At 42.8% G+C, this 18,287-nt stretch overlaps 1 protein-coding gene across 1 annotated transcript in view; it reads left to right on the top strand.

Moving 5' to 3' along the window:
- Positions 1–18,287, top strand: part of ASPG (asparaginase) — a gene marked incomplete at its 5' end in the record, with an annotated part of 38,484 nt that overhangs the window by 16,584 nt on the left and 3,613 nt on the right. The window contains 3 exons of the mRNA XM_010151004.1: positions 7,466–7,561; positions 8,429–8,592; positions 15,041–15,127. Of these exons, the coding sequence (XP_010149306.1) occupies positions 7,466–7,561; positions 8,429–8,592; positions 15,041–15,127 (347 nt within the window). The remainder of the gene's footprint in view (positions 1–7,465; positions 7,562–8,428; positions 8,593–15,040; positions 15,128–18,287) is intronic.

The raw sequence follows: 18,287 nt of genomic DNA, 5'->3' as shown, positions 1-18,287 counted from the left end.
GGTCTCAGAAGAGCAGAGTAGAGGGGGAGAATCCCCTCCCTCGACCTGCTGGCCACACTTCTCCTGATACAGCCCAGGATATGGTTGGCTTTCTGGGCTGCCAGCGCACACTGACATGCAGTCATAGAAGTCTGCTACTAAGGAAGATGTATACAAGTGTAATTTGTGGTCTTTAATATTAGTCCCTCCCAGCTGGAAAAATCAAAATATCGTATTGGTTGTAAGATATGAGTGTTTGCTTTTCTCTTGGCTTGGTTTCAGGAAAGATGGAATTTTTAGTAGCTAATGAATACTGAGTGTAAGGTGGTTCCTTAGTAGGCGGGAGAAGTGGGAGGATATTTAGGGAGCCTATGGTGCTTGTCAGTGGAGGTTTGGAACTACAGGTTTGTCATGTCCTGGATTCTTGCCTGTGACCATGTCCCATCCCAGTTCATTGGGTCCATGCACACAGTGGCAAGAAGAAGGGAGATGTGACTCAAATTTGCCGATTCCCTCGGTTGGAATAGGGTGTATGCAACTCCTGAGATCTGTAGGTAAACAGAAACTTCTATTCCATAGTTAGGCTCATTGGTAAACAATTAGGTAGCAGAAATACTTACTGCTTCCCATGTGTGGGGGGTTTATGCCTTGTGTTACTTAATAAAGAAAGGTAAACAGACAAAATAAAGGTGGAAAAAAAAAGAGAGGGATCATGGGACTGGGTTCCAGCATAGGTCCAGCCAATGGGGGTCTCTGATCTGTAAGAGGGCTTGTGCAGAAGTTCCAGGAATTCCTTTCCATTCCTCTACATGGTATTTGTGATCCCCCTTTTTATTCTCATCCTTCCAGTGTGGATTGCCTTTTTCCTAAAATATTGACTAAAATCTGTTTGCCTAGCATGTAAATTAGTACACCTGTCCAGTTTCTTTCCTCTGCCTCCTTCTTTTGGGTTGGTGGTATAGTTGGGGTAGGTGGTTGTGATCTACCCCTGCTACGTTTACCTTTTCTCCAGTTGGATCTTTGCTGACTCCACTGCCTCCTGTCCAGCCCTTGCCACCTTCTGAGGCAGGATGTTCGTTTCTTATCAGAAAGCTTCCTTTGATTGTGTGTTACTTGGAAGTGTTTGAGACATTCCTCGGAGAAGCTTAGGGGGGAGCGAGGTTTGCACAAGAAGTCCTAACCATTACAAAAAGCAGGGCTGTCCTGCCTCTGCAGGGCCCTTCCTTGTCGGCATCCTGTGGTAGTCAGGTGAGTCTCCGCTTCCCCGGGGTGCGCAAGTCTCTTCACATGTATCCACCCCACTGAGCGAACGATCCTCTGGGTCAGAGGGATTTATGGGTTGGCAAAAGATTGGGTTTGTTTAGCTTTCTGCTTTGTCTCTCACACCACCCCATGGCTCAAACACTCCCAAGTTGTTCTTCGAACACTGTGATCCATACATAGCAGACAGGTACAGAGGAAAGAGGACAAAGTGAGAGATCATACACCTAACAATTGTGAGGCCTAGCATTAAAAACAAAAACCCACATGATATCATAAGACCAATATTTACAAGCCATCTTCCCCCCCATGAGTCAGAGAGATTTCGGCAGCGATGTAGCCCGTGGTCTGGGGCCAAGTCCATCAACCCAGTCTGCCGGCTGCGTTGCTTGAAACAATTCCCTGGTCTTGCCAGCAACTTCCTTCATCTTCGCACAGGCTTCTTCTGTCGAGTTGGAGGTGTTATGGATGGTGATACAGTATTCTCCTGTTAAATTTAACATTCCACATACCTCATGTTCTTTCAACAGTAACGTATTCAAAACTAGTCTCTTTCTAGGTACCTGTTGATTCTGTGAATTCATTTCTCTCCAATTACTTAGGATGTGTACTTGACAGATCACATTTTCTAAGGCAAGTTGGTGCCTTTTGAGGGTCACATATGGGGTAAATATATTTTCTAATATCAGAAATGTCATGCCCCAGATACAATAATCATGTACTCGGACTCCATGCACTGCCCACTCAGCTAGTGCCTGGGGTCCATCACTTTCTCGGCACCTTCTCTTTTGATGAGGCACTGAGAAATCAAATACTCTAGAGGAAACCCTAATTGGCATAACCCCAGCAAGCACATATATATCCCGAATGAACATTCTCAGTTCTGGAATATACAGAGTTTTCAAGCAGGTCACTTGCTCCTGTAAAGCAGATTAATACTGGGGAGCAGTTCAAGAGGGATTTTTCTGTCATGTCCTGGGTGACACTCCGATGTTACCAATTGCCCCAACACAGGGTTTCCCCATTTGGAAGTGTCACTTGGTTATGCATACAGGTTTCAGCACTCGCGTCCCACTGAATGTTGGTCCCATCAGGGAGGTCAGAAGTAGAAGACAAAGGGCAGTTGGGATTAAACAATCGTTTTACAGACCAGGCACATTCATATCTAGTAGTTAACAAGGTGAATTTCCCCTGGTTTGTCAGGGATTTGTACACACCTGTCTGTGTCCCAGTGCATGTTCTATATGTGTTCAAAATAACCACTTTCGGAGGGGGAATCCAAACTCTGTACAAGGAACAGAAACAGAGGTGACATTATTTGTTTTCTTATCAGAATATTTGTTTAAAGATTAAGCTAGATTCCACTAATCTTCCCAAGTAAAATTGCTTGGGAGTTGATACAAAGCCCTTGGGTATTCAGTCCATGTCTCATTATCTCTCCATGGCTGTCCACCTTTCTGTTTATTCCCCATGTGATTATTTTTCCCTGTTCAGTTAAAACCTTTTAAGATTTAAGGTAATCACTATAAATTTGAATTCCTCTGCTGCCAAACTGTGGAGGGCAAAACATATTGGTCTGTCTGGTCCCAAATATGCATAAACCCTGTTAACTCCCAGGCTAGATTGCGGGATTTACCTCATAATCCCATTACCCAAACAGTGGCAGAGAAGAAATATGTTTTCTAGTCCATGTTTCCTTAGTACAATACAAAAATATTCCTAATAAAATCAAACAAGCAATACAAGTAACAATCCACTCTGCAGTTGGACATGGGTCCCGTGACTGTTTGTATGCAACCTGCAATGCATCTATACAAAACAGAGAATGATTAAAAGGATGGAACTATCCTTTGAGTATGGATTCGATGTTCCTTTCTGTGGGCATCTGTAACTACCCATGTATAGGGATTGACAGGAGTCTTCAGGGTCAGGGTACCTGTCCTACAGTGGGTAAGTCCACCAAAACAGGCTGTCCCAGATAGTGGAGCGCGGGTTCACAGAGTCCTTGTTTTTCTTTTTCCCAGGGAATATGGACAGAGGCTTAGGACAAAACGCAGTGAGTTATGTGCATCCATTAATTCTCCAACAGATATTAACCTTAGTTAGTGCATCAGGTATCTGTTGTACCCATCCAGGGTCATGAGGCCTCAAGGCTCTTTAGGAGCCCATTTGTGTGCTACACAATGCTGTTTGCTTGAGGGTGATGTGGAGTATGAAAAACACCCTGTATTCCTTCATCCTGTACCCATTCTTGGACCACCCTGGCAATAAAGTGACTCCCATTATCCAATTGAGTTGATTTGGGTTTAGGCAGGCAACTAAACAACAGTTTTGGGCCTTTTACTGTATTATCCCCTGTTGCTTGCTGGACTGCCTCTAGGGGTCGAGGTGAATTCGGTATTGACCCACGTACTAACACATAACGTTTTCCCTCTGAGAGTCAGAAGGGACTGATGTCCTTTGCTAGGTGTCCCACTGTCCCTTAAGTATAGGGGTTGGCCGTTGGAGGGTTGTGCTCTCCCAGTTGAGTATGGCATAAGCTGAGATGATGTTGGTGCACAATTCACTTGTCACGGACCACCTTCTGCTGGTTGCTTCCTTGAAAAGACCTGTAACTCCTGAATGGCCTCTCTTTACGTGCAGCCACTCTAACAGATGTTCTCATGTTTCTTCCTCCCCGTCCATTGCCTTTCCTGCTAAGCAGGCCAGTGAATCCACCTGATTATTCAAAAGGTGAGCTGGATGATCACCTGCCTGGTGTGCAGAACCCATCCTGCCAGCAATTATTTCTGTTTAGCAATATTTAGGATTTATTCCTTTTTTTTTTTTTTTTTTTGTTGCCACGCTGAGCAATGATTGACCTCCCATTGGTTTTGTTCCCAAAATGAGAGCGATTTGGTACATCCCTTGATCACAGCATATGATTCAGTGTAAATAAACTCTGGTTCTTTGCTTTCTGCTTCCCTAACAACCACTGTCCGTGTGGCTACCAGTTCTCCCTGGTAGCCCTTCCCTCCCCTTCTGTTATTGTCTGGTCCCCTGAGTCAGTATGCAGTGCTCCAGCTTGGTATCTCCATACCTTCCCCTCTCTTCTAGAGGAAGCATCAATGAACCATATGTTCTTCAGGTGGGATTCAAATGGAGGAGCAGGACTTACATAGGAAGGAGGAGGCTCCTGGTCTGGGTGATCAGAGGGTGGATCCTGTATCCGAAGCAGCTTGGGTGTTCCTTCCTCTGCCTGGCACGCACGGCAGTAGTGGTCTAGCCATGCATACCGCTTTCTCACCGTCCGTCGTTGTGCCACCCCCACCGCAGGAGGGGTTTGGGCTAGTACTGGTTTCAGAACTTTAAAAGGTTCTCTTAAAATGATTGATTGTTGCTTTACAGCTTCCTGTAAAGCTAGGCAGACTGCAAAGAGGCCCTTCTCCCAAAGATGTTTCTCTGCATCTTTAAAACTGCACGAGTAAAATCCTATGGGATGAGTTGGGCCTTCAGGCCTGCATTGCCACATATGTGTAGACAGTCCATGAATTACAAAACCCCACTCGATATGGAGGGGATCTGTGGGGTGTGTTGGCCCTAAGGTCGGGTATACCCCAGCCTTGAAGGCCAACAACTTCAAGGCTTCTTCATGAATAGGAGTCCATTGCAGTTTTTTCTCCAGGTAACCAGCACTTAACTTGAGTGGTTGGCTGGGGCCTAGACTTTCCAAAAACATCTGTGACCCAAACTTGTTTTTTTTTCACAACTATGCCATAGCATTTAGCAACATCCGCCCTAAGTGCTGTCATCTGAGCACCTGTCTACTAAAAATGTAACTGGAGTTTTGAAAGGACCAAGGGGAAAGTAACTAACAAATCCGCCGTATTTTGTGAGCCTCCTTAAAGGTACGCACTGGCTGTCCCCCGACTCACTTCCTGGGGATGGTGCATCTTGTTTCCTGTTCTTAGGTCAATCAAATCTCCTTCGGGGTCAGTGGGCACCTTAGGAGTCTTAGACTGGGGCTCCACCCTCGTGCTCTCTCCAGCAGGCTGTTCACTCTTGGGGGTCGCCTTCCCCCTGTCCCTCCAAGCTCAGATAAGTTTTTCTAAGGCTATGGTAGGCGTTCCATCCATTAAATCTTGGGGGATTCCCCTCTCGATTCCTTCAGCCCACAGCAGGTTTCTCCTAGTCCCTGGAGCCTGTGGGAGAGGTCTACTTTCCCACTGTTATACTCTCCGTACTGCAGTTCGTGATTTTGTAGCCCCACCCAGGGAGACCCATTCTCTTACCATAGTTTATCAGATCTTCAGCTAATTACCCCAAGTCATGGCCCCTCCTTGTTGGGGCCTCCATTCCCTTGGAGCCAATGCATCCGTGAAATGGTCCTGCAGCTGCACCGCGTACAGTTCCAGCGAGACAGAAGGACCCTGGATCAGGGGAGTCCTATCAGGGCCAGCGTTTAGCAACGTGTGGGAGGTTGCTGGGGAACTAGGCACCTGTCATGCATTAATTGGAGGCAGGCAGCCTTTTGTAAACTTTTGGTTAAATGATGTATATTGGGGGTCTCAATACACATCAGGTCTCCTCTTTCCAAAGGATCTAAACTGCTGGCCCAATACGTGGCTCGTTGGGTTAAGAATACACCGGGTCCCCAGTACACTTGCACTTTATCTTCCAATAGTGGGGCTCGATCTCCACCCGTTAGTGAAACTCTCCATACATACTCTGTCTCCCACGCTAGCCTGCTGTGTCCTGAATCTGTGATAATTCAGCTGACGAGCGTGGTACCGTTCAGGTGGTAACTTGTAGAGCTGCCCCCCTTGGCCATTATCAGTAGTTTCTTTAATCAGGGGTGTTGCTGCTGCTTCCCCACCCCATGGATAAAAAAGTTCTTTACTATTCTCCAGCTCTTTGATTGGATATAGGGGCTTTAAGTTGGAGGCCTGTTTTTCAGCTAGTTTTGTCAATCTTGAAAATCCCAGTCCGCTACCCAGATCTGAGTCAAGATCTGTTCGATTGTCAGACCTCCGCTCGTTTTCCCCCAATTCAGACTGTCAGATGTTCTCTCAGTCCAGTGTATCCAACAGAGCCGCGTAGTCACGGAGTGGTATTATGTTCTGCAGCTAGTTGGCTCTGCGGGGCTTTAATTTGTTCTTGCAAGGCTTTAACCACATCATTATTATCTCGTTTAATTGGGTGCCTCTCCTCCTGAGCTGCCACCAGGGCTGCTCCCAACACCGCACACACCGTGGGTTTTCCCTTTCCGAGTCGTCATCTTTTCTCCTTAGCAAGGGTGGTAATTCTTTCTGCCGCTGCTCCTGGATTATGCCAATTATTATGAGCCCAGGTCGTTCCCAGAGGGGAGGGACAAGCATTGTACTCCTTCAGCTTTTCCATAATGGGGGAGCAGTCGAGCACTGGCATTTCCCACCCTTACTCAGACCTCTCCTGGCTTACCACTGAGAGATCCCTGCCTGCTCTCACTAGGTGGAGGGCTGGTACCCCCTTACAGACCTTCCAATACAAGGGAATCCTGTCCGTGACCCAGTTAAATGTCACGTCCGAGATTCTTGCCCGTGACCACGTCACATCCCAATTTATTGGGTCCAAGCACACAGTGTCAAGAAGGAGGGAGGTGTGACTTAGATTCACTGATTGCCTTGGTTGGAATAGGGTGCATACAACTCCTGAGATCTGTGCTTGAACAAAACCTTTTATTCCATAGTTAGGCTCATTGGTAGACAATTAGGTAGCAGAAACACTTGTTCGCCATGCGCGTGCGGGATTTATGCCTTGCTTTGTGTAGCTTTCTGATTCATCTCCTACAGCGTTACACAAATACCTGAAGAAGCCCATGAATAAAGTTGATCCAGTCTTGAGAAGACTGGACTATATGGTCGTTTCCAACTCCCCCCAGCACTGTTTCTCTTACCGTGCTGGTCTGTAACTGTGGCAGTACGGAGATGGTCATTAGTACATGCACCTTTGAACAGTATGTATAGGTGTCAGGTAATTGCAGTGTTGCCAGGGAGGAACATAAATCTTCATGGATGTGAGACTGACAAATTGTAAAATAAACATGAGACTTCTTCCCTTCCAAGAACTAAATACTACCGTTTTAAAATATCTAAATGTCTAATTTGGAAACTTTGCTTGAAAGCAAGGGCAGTGTTTTTATGACTTGGGCATCATTCATATTAGAGGTGAGGCTGATATTAAATGTTTAATTTTACTTGTTTTTCAGGAGCTAGAAGCCGTAAGAGATGCATTAATTCCACCTTTGGCTTGTGCTGCAGCTAAACTGGGTGACATAGATGCACTAAGAGCCATAGCAGAAATGGTAATGTAAAATAAACAATTTGTACAAAACATGAATTATTAAATAGAGTTGTAAATGATGGGAGGAAGATGTGCTTACTGGGAAGCAACTATCTAAGTCTTAAAATCAAGGTGCTTTGACTACTGCCTTTGGTTTCTAGGCTCCTTAGTCTTTGCCTTTCAAACTTGGTATGTTCTTTCCCCTATCTGGTTCTGAGCTGTTTACATTTTCCTTTGAACTGTGAAAGTACAGGTAGATTAAAATGCAAGTTCTTATCTGCTGACTTTGGAACACTTTAAAATGGTTTGTGCTGCTTTCTTTCGCTCAGCTTTCTTTATGCATATTCATAGTATCCAGCTTTTGGATGTAAACCTGTCATGATTAAAAAAAAAAAAAACCAAACAACTTGAAAATTATATTTAAGCAAAACACATTGCCGTGCTAATTCAGGATTTTTGACTCTCTCCATAGCTCTAGCTTGAGTTATACCGGACAGAAGAAACAGGCGTTTCTCTGTATCATCTTCTATACTTCTTTTCTTTTTTTTTTTTTCCTCTCTTGAGAATTTGGTAATGGGCTTTGAGAAAGCATAAATGTATCTTGAAAATAACAATAAAAGAATACAAGTAAAATTATCAGACCGTAGGCACAAAGCTGCTGTATGCCAAAGTGCAATAAAGAGCGTATCTGAAGGGGCTGCAATGAGAATACGTGTAGAGAGGGGAACATGCAGAGGTGGAATATATATCTTCCTTGTAGCGTTGTTTTAACACCAATAGAAACTTTAAGTTTGACAAGCTTAACATTTTGGTGGCATCTACTCTTGTACCAACAATTTAATGTGCAGCCATTATCTTTTTAGCATGCGAAGGTTTTGTCCTTTTGTAGGGTGGAAACTTGAGCTGTGGAGACTATGATGGCCGAACTCCACTTCATATTGCAGCCTCTGAAGGGCATTTGCCATTAGTTGAGTATTTGTTGACATCTGGCGCAACTGTTTATGCTAGAGACAGATACGGATCTACCCCACTGATGAATGCGATCAAGTTCAGGTAACAAAATAAAGTTTATAAACCTTTGATCATTTGGGATTTGAAGTCCATCTCTGGGTTTTGGTCTTGTTTTGTCTCAGCAGCCATGTGTAAATGACAGCAGTTAAAATAACACAAACCAGTTTCATTTCAAAGGATGTGACAAGCCTAAATTAAAAGATTTTTTTTTTAAATAATATGAAATGAAAGCAAACAACTTTGTATGCATGCAGAATTTTAGCATAAGGTCACTTATTGCTGCCTTCCTGCCAAGACTTTGTCCGTAATTTCAGGACTCCACTCTTTGTTGTGAGGCTTCCTTATAAAACAGAGCCAAACCATTCACTCCTTTTGACTGTCAGGAGCGAGAGTGCAGGACCGAGGGCTGTCTGGTTTCTTTCTGCCCGTTTCTCATCAAGACCAGACTGTTTCAATTGGCACAAAATACAGCGATAGGTTGACATGTTTTAATCTTTCCCTTCCACCGGTGCTTTCCTGAGTCTCTTGCTGGGTGACTGGTTTTTTGATTTTTCCCTTCCGCCCACTCATAATTATATGCAATGGCTGCATGGCTCTGCCTGCTTTGTGGATTTCCCCTTCCTGTTGTTCTGGATGTCAGTGGTTCTCAGATGATAGTCATGGACATGCTATTTTCTGGTCTTTTCCATGTTGTACTGTCCCAAGGAATGGCCGTAGCACAGAATATAGAAGTTACCAGTTATCAGAATTTAATTTAAAAACACTTATATAGCCTGAGGATTCATAGAGCCATTGGTCTTCTAACATGTTAGAAGCTGCATGCCCTAATCTCTTCTTGTTTCTTTGATCCACTTTCAGCTCCTTATCTCATATTAAGTCTGTATGATGGCAGGAGAGAAGCGTTTTTTGTGTGAAGAAGCTCGGAGTGTTAGAGTTTCCATGGTCTTCATGTATGTCTTTCCCCAAATATTCCCACAGCTCTCTAATATTGACAAGTTCACCTGGTCTGTCAGGCTGGAGTTGGCTTCCTGGGAGGTCTGACAGTCCTGGTTTTGCATTGGCTGCAGGAATAACTTGAAGGCTCTTTCCGTCTCAAAGACCAGATGTAGAAAACTCCACAGGCTCCATTAACTGGAGACTGGATGTCCTGTGTGGCCACACTGTGCTCTTGCCATACCTACTGCACACTCCCCTATGGCTTTGTAGTTGTTGCTTTATCTCATGAATATATAAGCCTCTCCATGGCAAACGCTTAAAGTCTTAAAGCAAAAACAAGCCCAACAGCAAATCAAACAAGTAACCTCACAGTTGAACAGAGGTGGCTCTGGTCCAATGTGAGAAAATGCTAAAGCATTAGATACCATTAGATGTTCCTGCAAATCAGGCACCTACCTTTTTTACCGCACCCATCTACCGCCTGAGGAATTTCACATGAGCTTGTTGTTTGGATTCCTTAGCATTGCCACTCCTATATTAGACTCCTACTACGACTCTTAAGCTCTTTAAAACTGCACACCCATTTTGGTACAGGGAATTGTAAAGGGAAACTGCACCATAACCATTTTCAGTTTCTCTTTTTGTTTCTACTGTTGGAATGAGAGGAAGAGTTGACTTAGAACTAATCTCATAAATGTGTATTTATGATCTGCTGTGTACTCACACTGCATTGCACGCTGATAAGCATTTAAAGAAGAATGGTAAAGATCAGACATCTGTATATGTGTGTAAATAGATGCCCACTAAAATGATTTCTGCTACGGAAATACTTAAATTCTATTTATTAGACAGTTGCGTGCTGAAAGTGAAGAGATTATCCTGATGCAGTGTACAGAGTGGCAGAGGGGGAAGGGGGAAAACTGATCTAAATGATCAGTCAGTGCTTTAAACTGTTTAATATTGTAACTTTCTCAATTTTACTGAATATTGCATCAGCTTAATCCCATTTTCTGAGAATTAATATTTGTTTAATTGGCATTTAACTGCAGTGCAGTATCCACTCATCTTAAAAATAGCTTTCTTCCGGTTTTTTATGTCAAATTTCTCAGAGGCTCGCCTTTTAACCTAGCATGCAAACCTATATAATGATGACTGATTTCTCTTTTCCATTTAATAATTTTTAAAGATGATCAGGAGTTATGTCTCTTCTTAAAAGCTGCTTAACATAGCACTGTCAGCTGGTAGACCAGAAACTTGATCTGTATCAATGATAGTCTCTTAAATTTGTTGTCTTTAAGTGACTCTTCGTTTCTTTAGATGGTAAAATGTGGAGTCCCTTTATAAATAAGAAAGAAAAGCATTTTCATTTGTAACTCTGCTAGTGGCATGTAGTCTCATTCACTTTATGCATGAAGCTAAACAGACCACTGTTAATTTAGGCCAGTTGCTTGACATATCAAAATTAGTAGCATTCCTTTAATTTCTTAGAGTACCCTCAAGGGATAATTCACTTTCAAAACAATAGGATAATATTTTTTTAATAACAGAAACTCTCTAAGCAGGAAAATGTCTTGAATAAAAACTGCATATTTTATGTAGCAAAAGCACTTCCATTTACTTGTAGTGCAGTGGTAAAAGGTTGAAAAATGGGAGTTGCTCATACAGTGCTGTGAGAACATCAGATTAGAGGCAGTAAAGTTACCTCCCACATAAATATGAATTTAAATACTTGATATTTTGCAAGGTTAAATTTACATTACTTCAGGAAATCTAAGGCAGAGTGAAAATCTAACCACCACTGACTCCAGGAGTGCACTGAAGCCTGCCCTTAGTCTTTGAGCATAAAATTCCCACTGATGCCATGCAGAAAACCGAACAAGTGAAACTGAGCTGATCCTGCCATAACCATTCCAGTTGCTAGGGGAGCAAGCATTAAAAAGAATGAAGCCAGTCAAGTTTGGATATATATTACACCTGCATTTCTGTTAAGCGAGGTGGTGGAAGGTGTGCACCCTAAGGCCCCAGTCCTGCCAACTTTTACATGCGTGTTCATTTCACACGTGTGATTCATCCCTTTTGAAGTTGGTTCACTTTTAGTAAGTGTCTGCCAAGTCGAGGCCTAAGATGATACGCACTGTACGGCACCTCGATTGCTGTGATTCCAGAGCCATCGTGAACCGGTAAGCGTTTGGATGTCTTTATCTGGAACTCAAACTTTGCTCGTAGCCATGAAGGTTGAAAACCACACTGAATCATTTGTTTTGCTACTGTTCCATTAAAATATTGGTGTACACTGGGGTTTTTCTCTCTTGTGTTATCAACAATGGAATCTAACAGGGAGGAGACACTAGAAACACTTTTTGTCTGTTTGTTTTTACCTTCAGAGAGCAGATGAATGACAGCGGTAGTATTAAACAGCTAACGTAACATAGCCACCGTTTGGTAACAGAGCCCTAGGAAAAGGGGGAGTCTGGAACAGTTCACAGGTGACAGTAGCTCCTCATGGTTTGGCTTGTCAGATGGGGCTAGGCTGGACAAGCAGCTGCGCACCCCAGGCTAACACGGTGATGTTGGCCTTCTCTCTGCGCCTTGCGCTTTCATTGCCCAGCAGTTGCTCTGCTTTTGGTTTTGCGCTCTCACCTTAGAATGATAATCACATTTGAACCGTTCCCAAGAAGTTCACGGCTCATGACATCAGCTGAACTGTGACCCTCGGGAGGCTTTTGTAAAGCTGCAGGAGAGCAGCACTTGAAGAAACAACTTCCAAAGACAAATACCTCTCATGTCCTGAAGACATAACAGTATCAGAAAATTCACAGCCAGCCTCTTGAAATATGAATAATGCTCTTGTGGTAGGTACGAGACGGCAGAAGTGGTACTCTGGATAGGGCTTAACGTTTCTGCAGAACGCAGATACCGTTTGACTGCAAGTAGGAACAAGCTGCAGTGTGGATTACCTCCCACATATTTTTCATGTTGAGTGATGGGAATGTGAGAGGGGGTCCGTTTGCTTTCTTGGATGGATCTGCTCTTCATAGTCACAGTACGAAACTTAACACTTTTGTGCATTACTACTTGTCCCTATTCTTCCTCTCCCTTACCCTTCCCTTAACAAGCATATCCCCTTCTTTCCACCATACCAAACGATTTTGAATGATTCCCAGTCACTGGGACGTTGTACTTCTATTTAGAATTGGTTTATTTTAAGTACTTACTGTAAATACTGTTTGTTTCAATGCTTAAGGATTTATTTTATTTCAAACCAGTTTTTTTTCTCCTCATTTAAATTTTCTGTATTAAACATGTGGGATAAATGCCCCCAAATCTGTCTGTATCGAAGACTTAGAGTCCCACTCAGACAGTAGCAGCTGTGTGGCGTTAGAGGGACATGAAGTGCTTTCTGGAGGGAATCTCACTACCAGTGAGGAGTAAATGGTTACAGTAGGGGAGAAAAGCCCGGCCCTTCCCTGGAATCCAGAGACATGGCCTTCATAGGGGGAGCGCGTTGAGGGAAGATACAATATTACATGCTTTGCTGCCTTTTAACTTTTAGTGCTGTCCCATAGCAAGGCTTTTATTTTAAAAAGCGCTAGTTTCATGCTGTGATTTCGAATATAAGGTGAGAAATGAGGAATACTCCAGGGCAGTCATTAGAGAGTAAGCAGACACTCCCTATGTTCAGTTCTGTACCCAATGTGAGCTTGAGTGAACAAACACGTTCTACTTTAATCTATTTTAGGTCAGATTTCTTTTCAGCTAATTACTGTTCTGCTTAAGACTGAACTAAAAATTTCATACATGTAGAATTCGTTCTTCCCCACAGATTGAGAATAGGAAGCTGTGCCATTATTTGCTGGCTCAAGGAGATGCTTGTGGGTGACTAGCCATGCTGTAAGGGACCCACCTGAGAAAATACTTTAGATAACTGAACAAACTTGTGGCATGTGCTGTTCCAGCAATGCTTTGCCTTGAAACAAAGATTTTTAATGTTTTTGGACTGTCAATTGAAACAAACTACAATTTAAATAAATATCTCTGGTAGGTTAAATAGCCTGTGTTTGGAAAAGCAAAATAATTCCTACAGCATCTGTAGAGTTCTTTGTTTAGTTTATAAATTAAGATCTTAGATGAAACATACATGAATCACAGGATGGTTTGGGTTGGGAGGGACCTTAAAGACCACCTAGTTCCAACCCCCCTGCCATGGGCAGGGACACCTTCCACTAGACCAGGTTGCTCAAAGCCTCATCCAGCCTGGCCTTGAACACTTGCAGGGATGGGGCATCCACAGCTCCTCTGGGCAACCTGTGCAAGTGCCTCACCGCTATAAACTTACATAGGTTTAATATGGATACCTTTAAAGTATCTGCTCATTCAAGATGGATTTTCCTAAAAAGAAGCCAAGGGATTAGATAAGCAGTTTAGTCTGTTTCTGAAACGAAAATTTTATAAATTTCCATGGCTACGTCCAAGAAAACCCAAGTGATTAAGCAGAACGTGTATGTGAGATTTTTTATTTTGAACTAAATCAGAGGAGTGTTTAGGTAATGGGTCGGGAAAGCCCATATATTTCCTATTGCATTGATATGTCTAACTCTTTATTTTGAAGTGTTGTGGTGTAGCAGTTTACTTAAAAGAGAATCTGTGAAATTATTCCTTATCTCCTGGTGTCATCATGCTCTTTCTGGAGAAAAAAACCTGTGTTTGGATTTGTAAACTAGATCATTTGTTTAGCAGAGGAGCACACTGTCACCTCCTTTTTGAACCTAGTTGTAAACCTTGCACTAGGTTAGTTGTGAAAAATGTATTGTGCACATTTTTCATCTGTCATGTTATTTTCTACCCACGATGGCACCTTTAGGGACCAGCCTTTTCCATAGGCTTCTTCAAGTGTCTGACTAAGGTATAGGAGTTGGCTGGTAGAGGTTAAATATCTGTTTGACCATTTATGTCAAAGGAAAGGATAAAGAAGAACTCAAACTCCTGAGGACTCCAGGTGGAAATAAATAATAAAGGCACTGGGAGGAGGGTGTTAGGAAAAGATGTGGTTTTGGGGGGGGGGTTGTAAGTATACTTACAGCTGAAGCCCTGAAAACCTGATTAGCTTCTAAATTAACCTAAAGATTCACTGTTTACCTGCAAGACATATGTTTTATATAAGACTGATATATATGGGCATTGTATTCTGTAAAGTACAGGAACAATGCTGTGTAGTAAATGTCCTCACTGTTTGCGTGTCTTTCAATCACTAATATTTCAAGTGTTAAATTAAACTGGCAATAAAGAAAATAAAAATTATTTGAAGAAAAAGGGATGCATCCCTAAGCTGAACTTAACACTTCCATGAATGTAGTATGTGAATAATTTTTTGGTGGGGAGAGCAGATCTGTTTGCTACATCTGTCACCTTGGTGAAAATTCATTGGTTCTGTGATGGTAGCGAATATCATATACCAGTTTTCACTGACTGTTGGTGTATGTGAGTAATGCTGGATTTAGGGAAAAAAGCACTACTGGTCAAGACACTTTCTGTTTTTTCTATCCCTTTCATAAAGGCATATACAGGTGATTAATTTGTTGCGAGAAACAGGAGCACACCTTTCAAGCCATGACTTGGAGAACATTGGATCAATACTCTGCAGGTAAATGTGATACGAGGTGAGGTGGCCCTAAAATTGGGGTGGAGGGGGATGTTTTTTCTGAAGAGACCCTCAGAATGGAGAACAGTGTGTAGACACCTTCCAAGAAACAGTTGGGTCCCTGGCACATGACGTGGCTATTTCTGTGCTAGACTAGTGTTGAGGAAACAAGTGGAGTGATGAAATTAAGCATCAGCTCTGTGTCAGAGCACCAATAACGCAAGAGAGTTCCTAAGTGGGGAGTACTGGGGGGATAAGTGAACCGGAAACAAATACGCCCCATTTTTTTCCAAGCACTTTCACTGAAGAGGGGTGAGGATGAAGCTGTGCAAGGTGTGTTTTACTAGCATTTCTGGGAGTAAAGCTGCACATAGTGCATCATTTTTATTTTCTTAAAATCCACTTTTCACTTGGAAAATGAATAGTAGAATGGCTCCTGCTCTAACTAGCATATAGCATTGTTCTTAAAAATAATTAAATCATATGCACAAATACACTTAACCCCAAAACTTTTGAACAACTGTTCACTGTCTCTAATTTTAAGAGGATATAATCCTTTCTTAAAGCTTGTTCTCCCTACAGTTGCTTTTAATATAAGGTGGTTTCATGATACATGTTATGAAAAGAAATAGATGCTGGATTTTATTTTTTACAGTACTGGTCCTGAATTATAAATTACTCTGAAAATTGTAAAAATGCTTCATGTATTTCCTAAAATTACTTATAGTTTTGCTTCATATCTTCTTCTCAAAAAAAACCCAAAAAACCCCTGAGTACCAGTGTTTATATATGGACTTGGCAGGAAACCATGAGACTTGTAGGGAACAGGCAGTGTTGTATGTTGTGTACCAAACTCTAAGGTCAAGGTAAAGCCTGTGTGTGTTCTGTATAGCTACTGGACTCTATCCTTTGAGTAGGTCTGGAATTAAGCCGGAGCATTTTGTCGTCATAACACGCTCGGAGAAGACTGGGAAATAAGACTTTCACCATGAAGTTCAAGTATGCGTGTCCCAGGGCACTGCAAGTGACAGGACAGAACTAAACCCTTGGTTTCCATAGTTTCCATCTGTCAAGAAGGTGAGAGGAGTGGCTTAAGGAATGACATTCCTCTGCAAATAAATTGGCCCCTTACTTAGCCCTGGTGCCACATGCAGAACCAGTTTGGCTAGCTGGCCTGGGAGTAATATGTCCAAAACTAAAGAAGAGAACAAGGGTCCTTTAAACAACACGTGGTCCTGGTGCAGTTTGTTACAGCATTTTAAGGCGGACCATACACCCTGCATCTGTGTTGCACAATCTCCTGATGTTTTGATACTGAACGTTGAAGACGTCGTGAACTTGCATTGATGGCAAGAAGTTTAGTACAAAACCAATGTAAATATTCCAGAGGGCAGGAGCGCACGTGTGTGCAGAGGCCGAGTGAGGACTCGGCGCAGTGACGTACTCGGTGAGAGGGGCAGAGGCTGTCCCACCTTGGTGCAGGTCAGGAGCCAGGGCCGTTGCGCTGTCCCATGCACGGCCGCGGCCAGAGCCGTGCCCGCTGACAGATGTCCCTGCGTGGCCTGGAGCAGGAGCACTGCCAGCCTGAGGCAGCGGTCAGGCTTCGAGGCAGTGAATGGTGGCTCTTCCGTAGGCTGCTCCTGCAGAGCTGAAAGGTTTGCTTTCCTCTTGCTGTTGGAGGGCCTGACATAGTCTTTTGCACCAAAGTGGAATTCAAGTTATTAAATCTCAGTCACTGGTGTTTGTCCTCTTGCCAAAATGTCTCAGATGCTTCCAGAGTATCCTCAGATGACCTGACTGATGCGCTCATTTTTCCAGCATACCCAGGCTCACTGCTCTGTCCTACCTCTTGCCTCCTCCTTTTAAGCCTTTTCTTTGCAGGCACTGGCACCTTCATGGCACTCAACGTGTTCACATGGTCAAGCTGCTTATGGAACAAGCTGTTTATAACATCTTCCCTCTGTCTAATTCAAACTGTTTTCCTACATCTCTTCTATCTTGCAGTGTCCCTTAAGCTGCAGTTTGTAACAGTCTGAATTTGTCACCAAGGCAATATGTCAACTTCTTGGGGTTTAGAAGGACAAAGTTGCTTGTTTTCTGATAAGCTCTGGGTTCCCACACTTAGCTAACATAATTTTTGTGTTGTCTCCCATACAGTTCTCCGTAAATTAGAAGCTATAATCCTGTATCCTCCCTTCCTACTTACTTACCTATCCTCAAACAACCAGACTTTCAAAAAAGAGCATGAACAGTGATTTTTGTGTTCTAATACTGTCTCCTCAGCTTCCTTCTGTTTATACTCATGATTATACAATAGAACCATTCACTTGGAAGATCTTGGGGATAAAATAAATGTCCTCCTTTGGCGTTGGTGGCTTTTGAAAGGGAAAGGAGTACCGACCAGAACTGGCAGTTGCACAGTATCAGTGGGAACTCTTGTGTAGGAAGTGGAAATGCACATAGGTGCAGCCAAGATGATCTGGTTATTAAATCTTTTGTGGTTTCATTTGCTGGTTTCTTTTTTTCTTTTTTTTTTTTTTTTGTGAGAGGTGTTAGTCTGATTTTTAGAATCACTTTGCTGATGTTTGTTATGTGGTTCATGGCTTTGTTTTGAAATAAGAGGTCTTAATGTTAGTAATCTGTTAAAAATGTCAGAATGTCTTCTCCTGTTGCAGCAGTATTGTCATGTGTCTGCAATACCAAACCATGATGAGATAAATTGGGACACTCAGACTTATTCTGAAGGTTTGTCAAGTTCTGGAGTTGGTGAACAGTTACCTTGTGTTTGGGGTTTTTCCAAAGGAAAAAAAGCCTGTATATAATTAAGATACTCTGTACAAAGTCGGTACTTCACAAAATTAAAAAGGGCATAAAGCCAAACCAGCATTTTCTTTCATATTCTTAGATTTCATAAAATGATATGATATAATATACAAGGATGCAGCCTTTCCAAACCAGTGACTTTCAGAATAAGCCTGGGGGGTAAGGCTGGGAGAGGAAGGATAAATATGCCTCTGCAGGAATTAGGACCAAGCTTCTAATGCCTGCAGTCTTTCAAGGAAGTCTCTCTCAACTGCGAGAGATGTGGACATACTAAGAGCAGCAGTCCCAAATGTGTCCAGGATAGAACAACCATGCCTTATGCTGATATTTGAACTTTCTT

This window comes from Eurypyga helias, unplaced genomic scaffold, assembly GCF_000690775.1.
Source record: "Eurypyga helias isolate BGI_N326 unplaced genomic scaffold, ASM69077v1 scaffold13014, whole genome shotgun sequence".
NCBI lineage: Eukaryota > Metazoa > Chordata > Aves > Eurypygiformes > Eurypygidae > Eurypyga > Eurypyga helias.
Note: the sequence above shows the minus strand (reverse complement) of the source record. Positions and strands in the feature narration are given on the sequence as shown.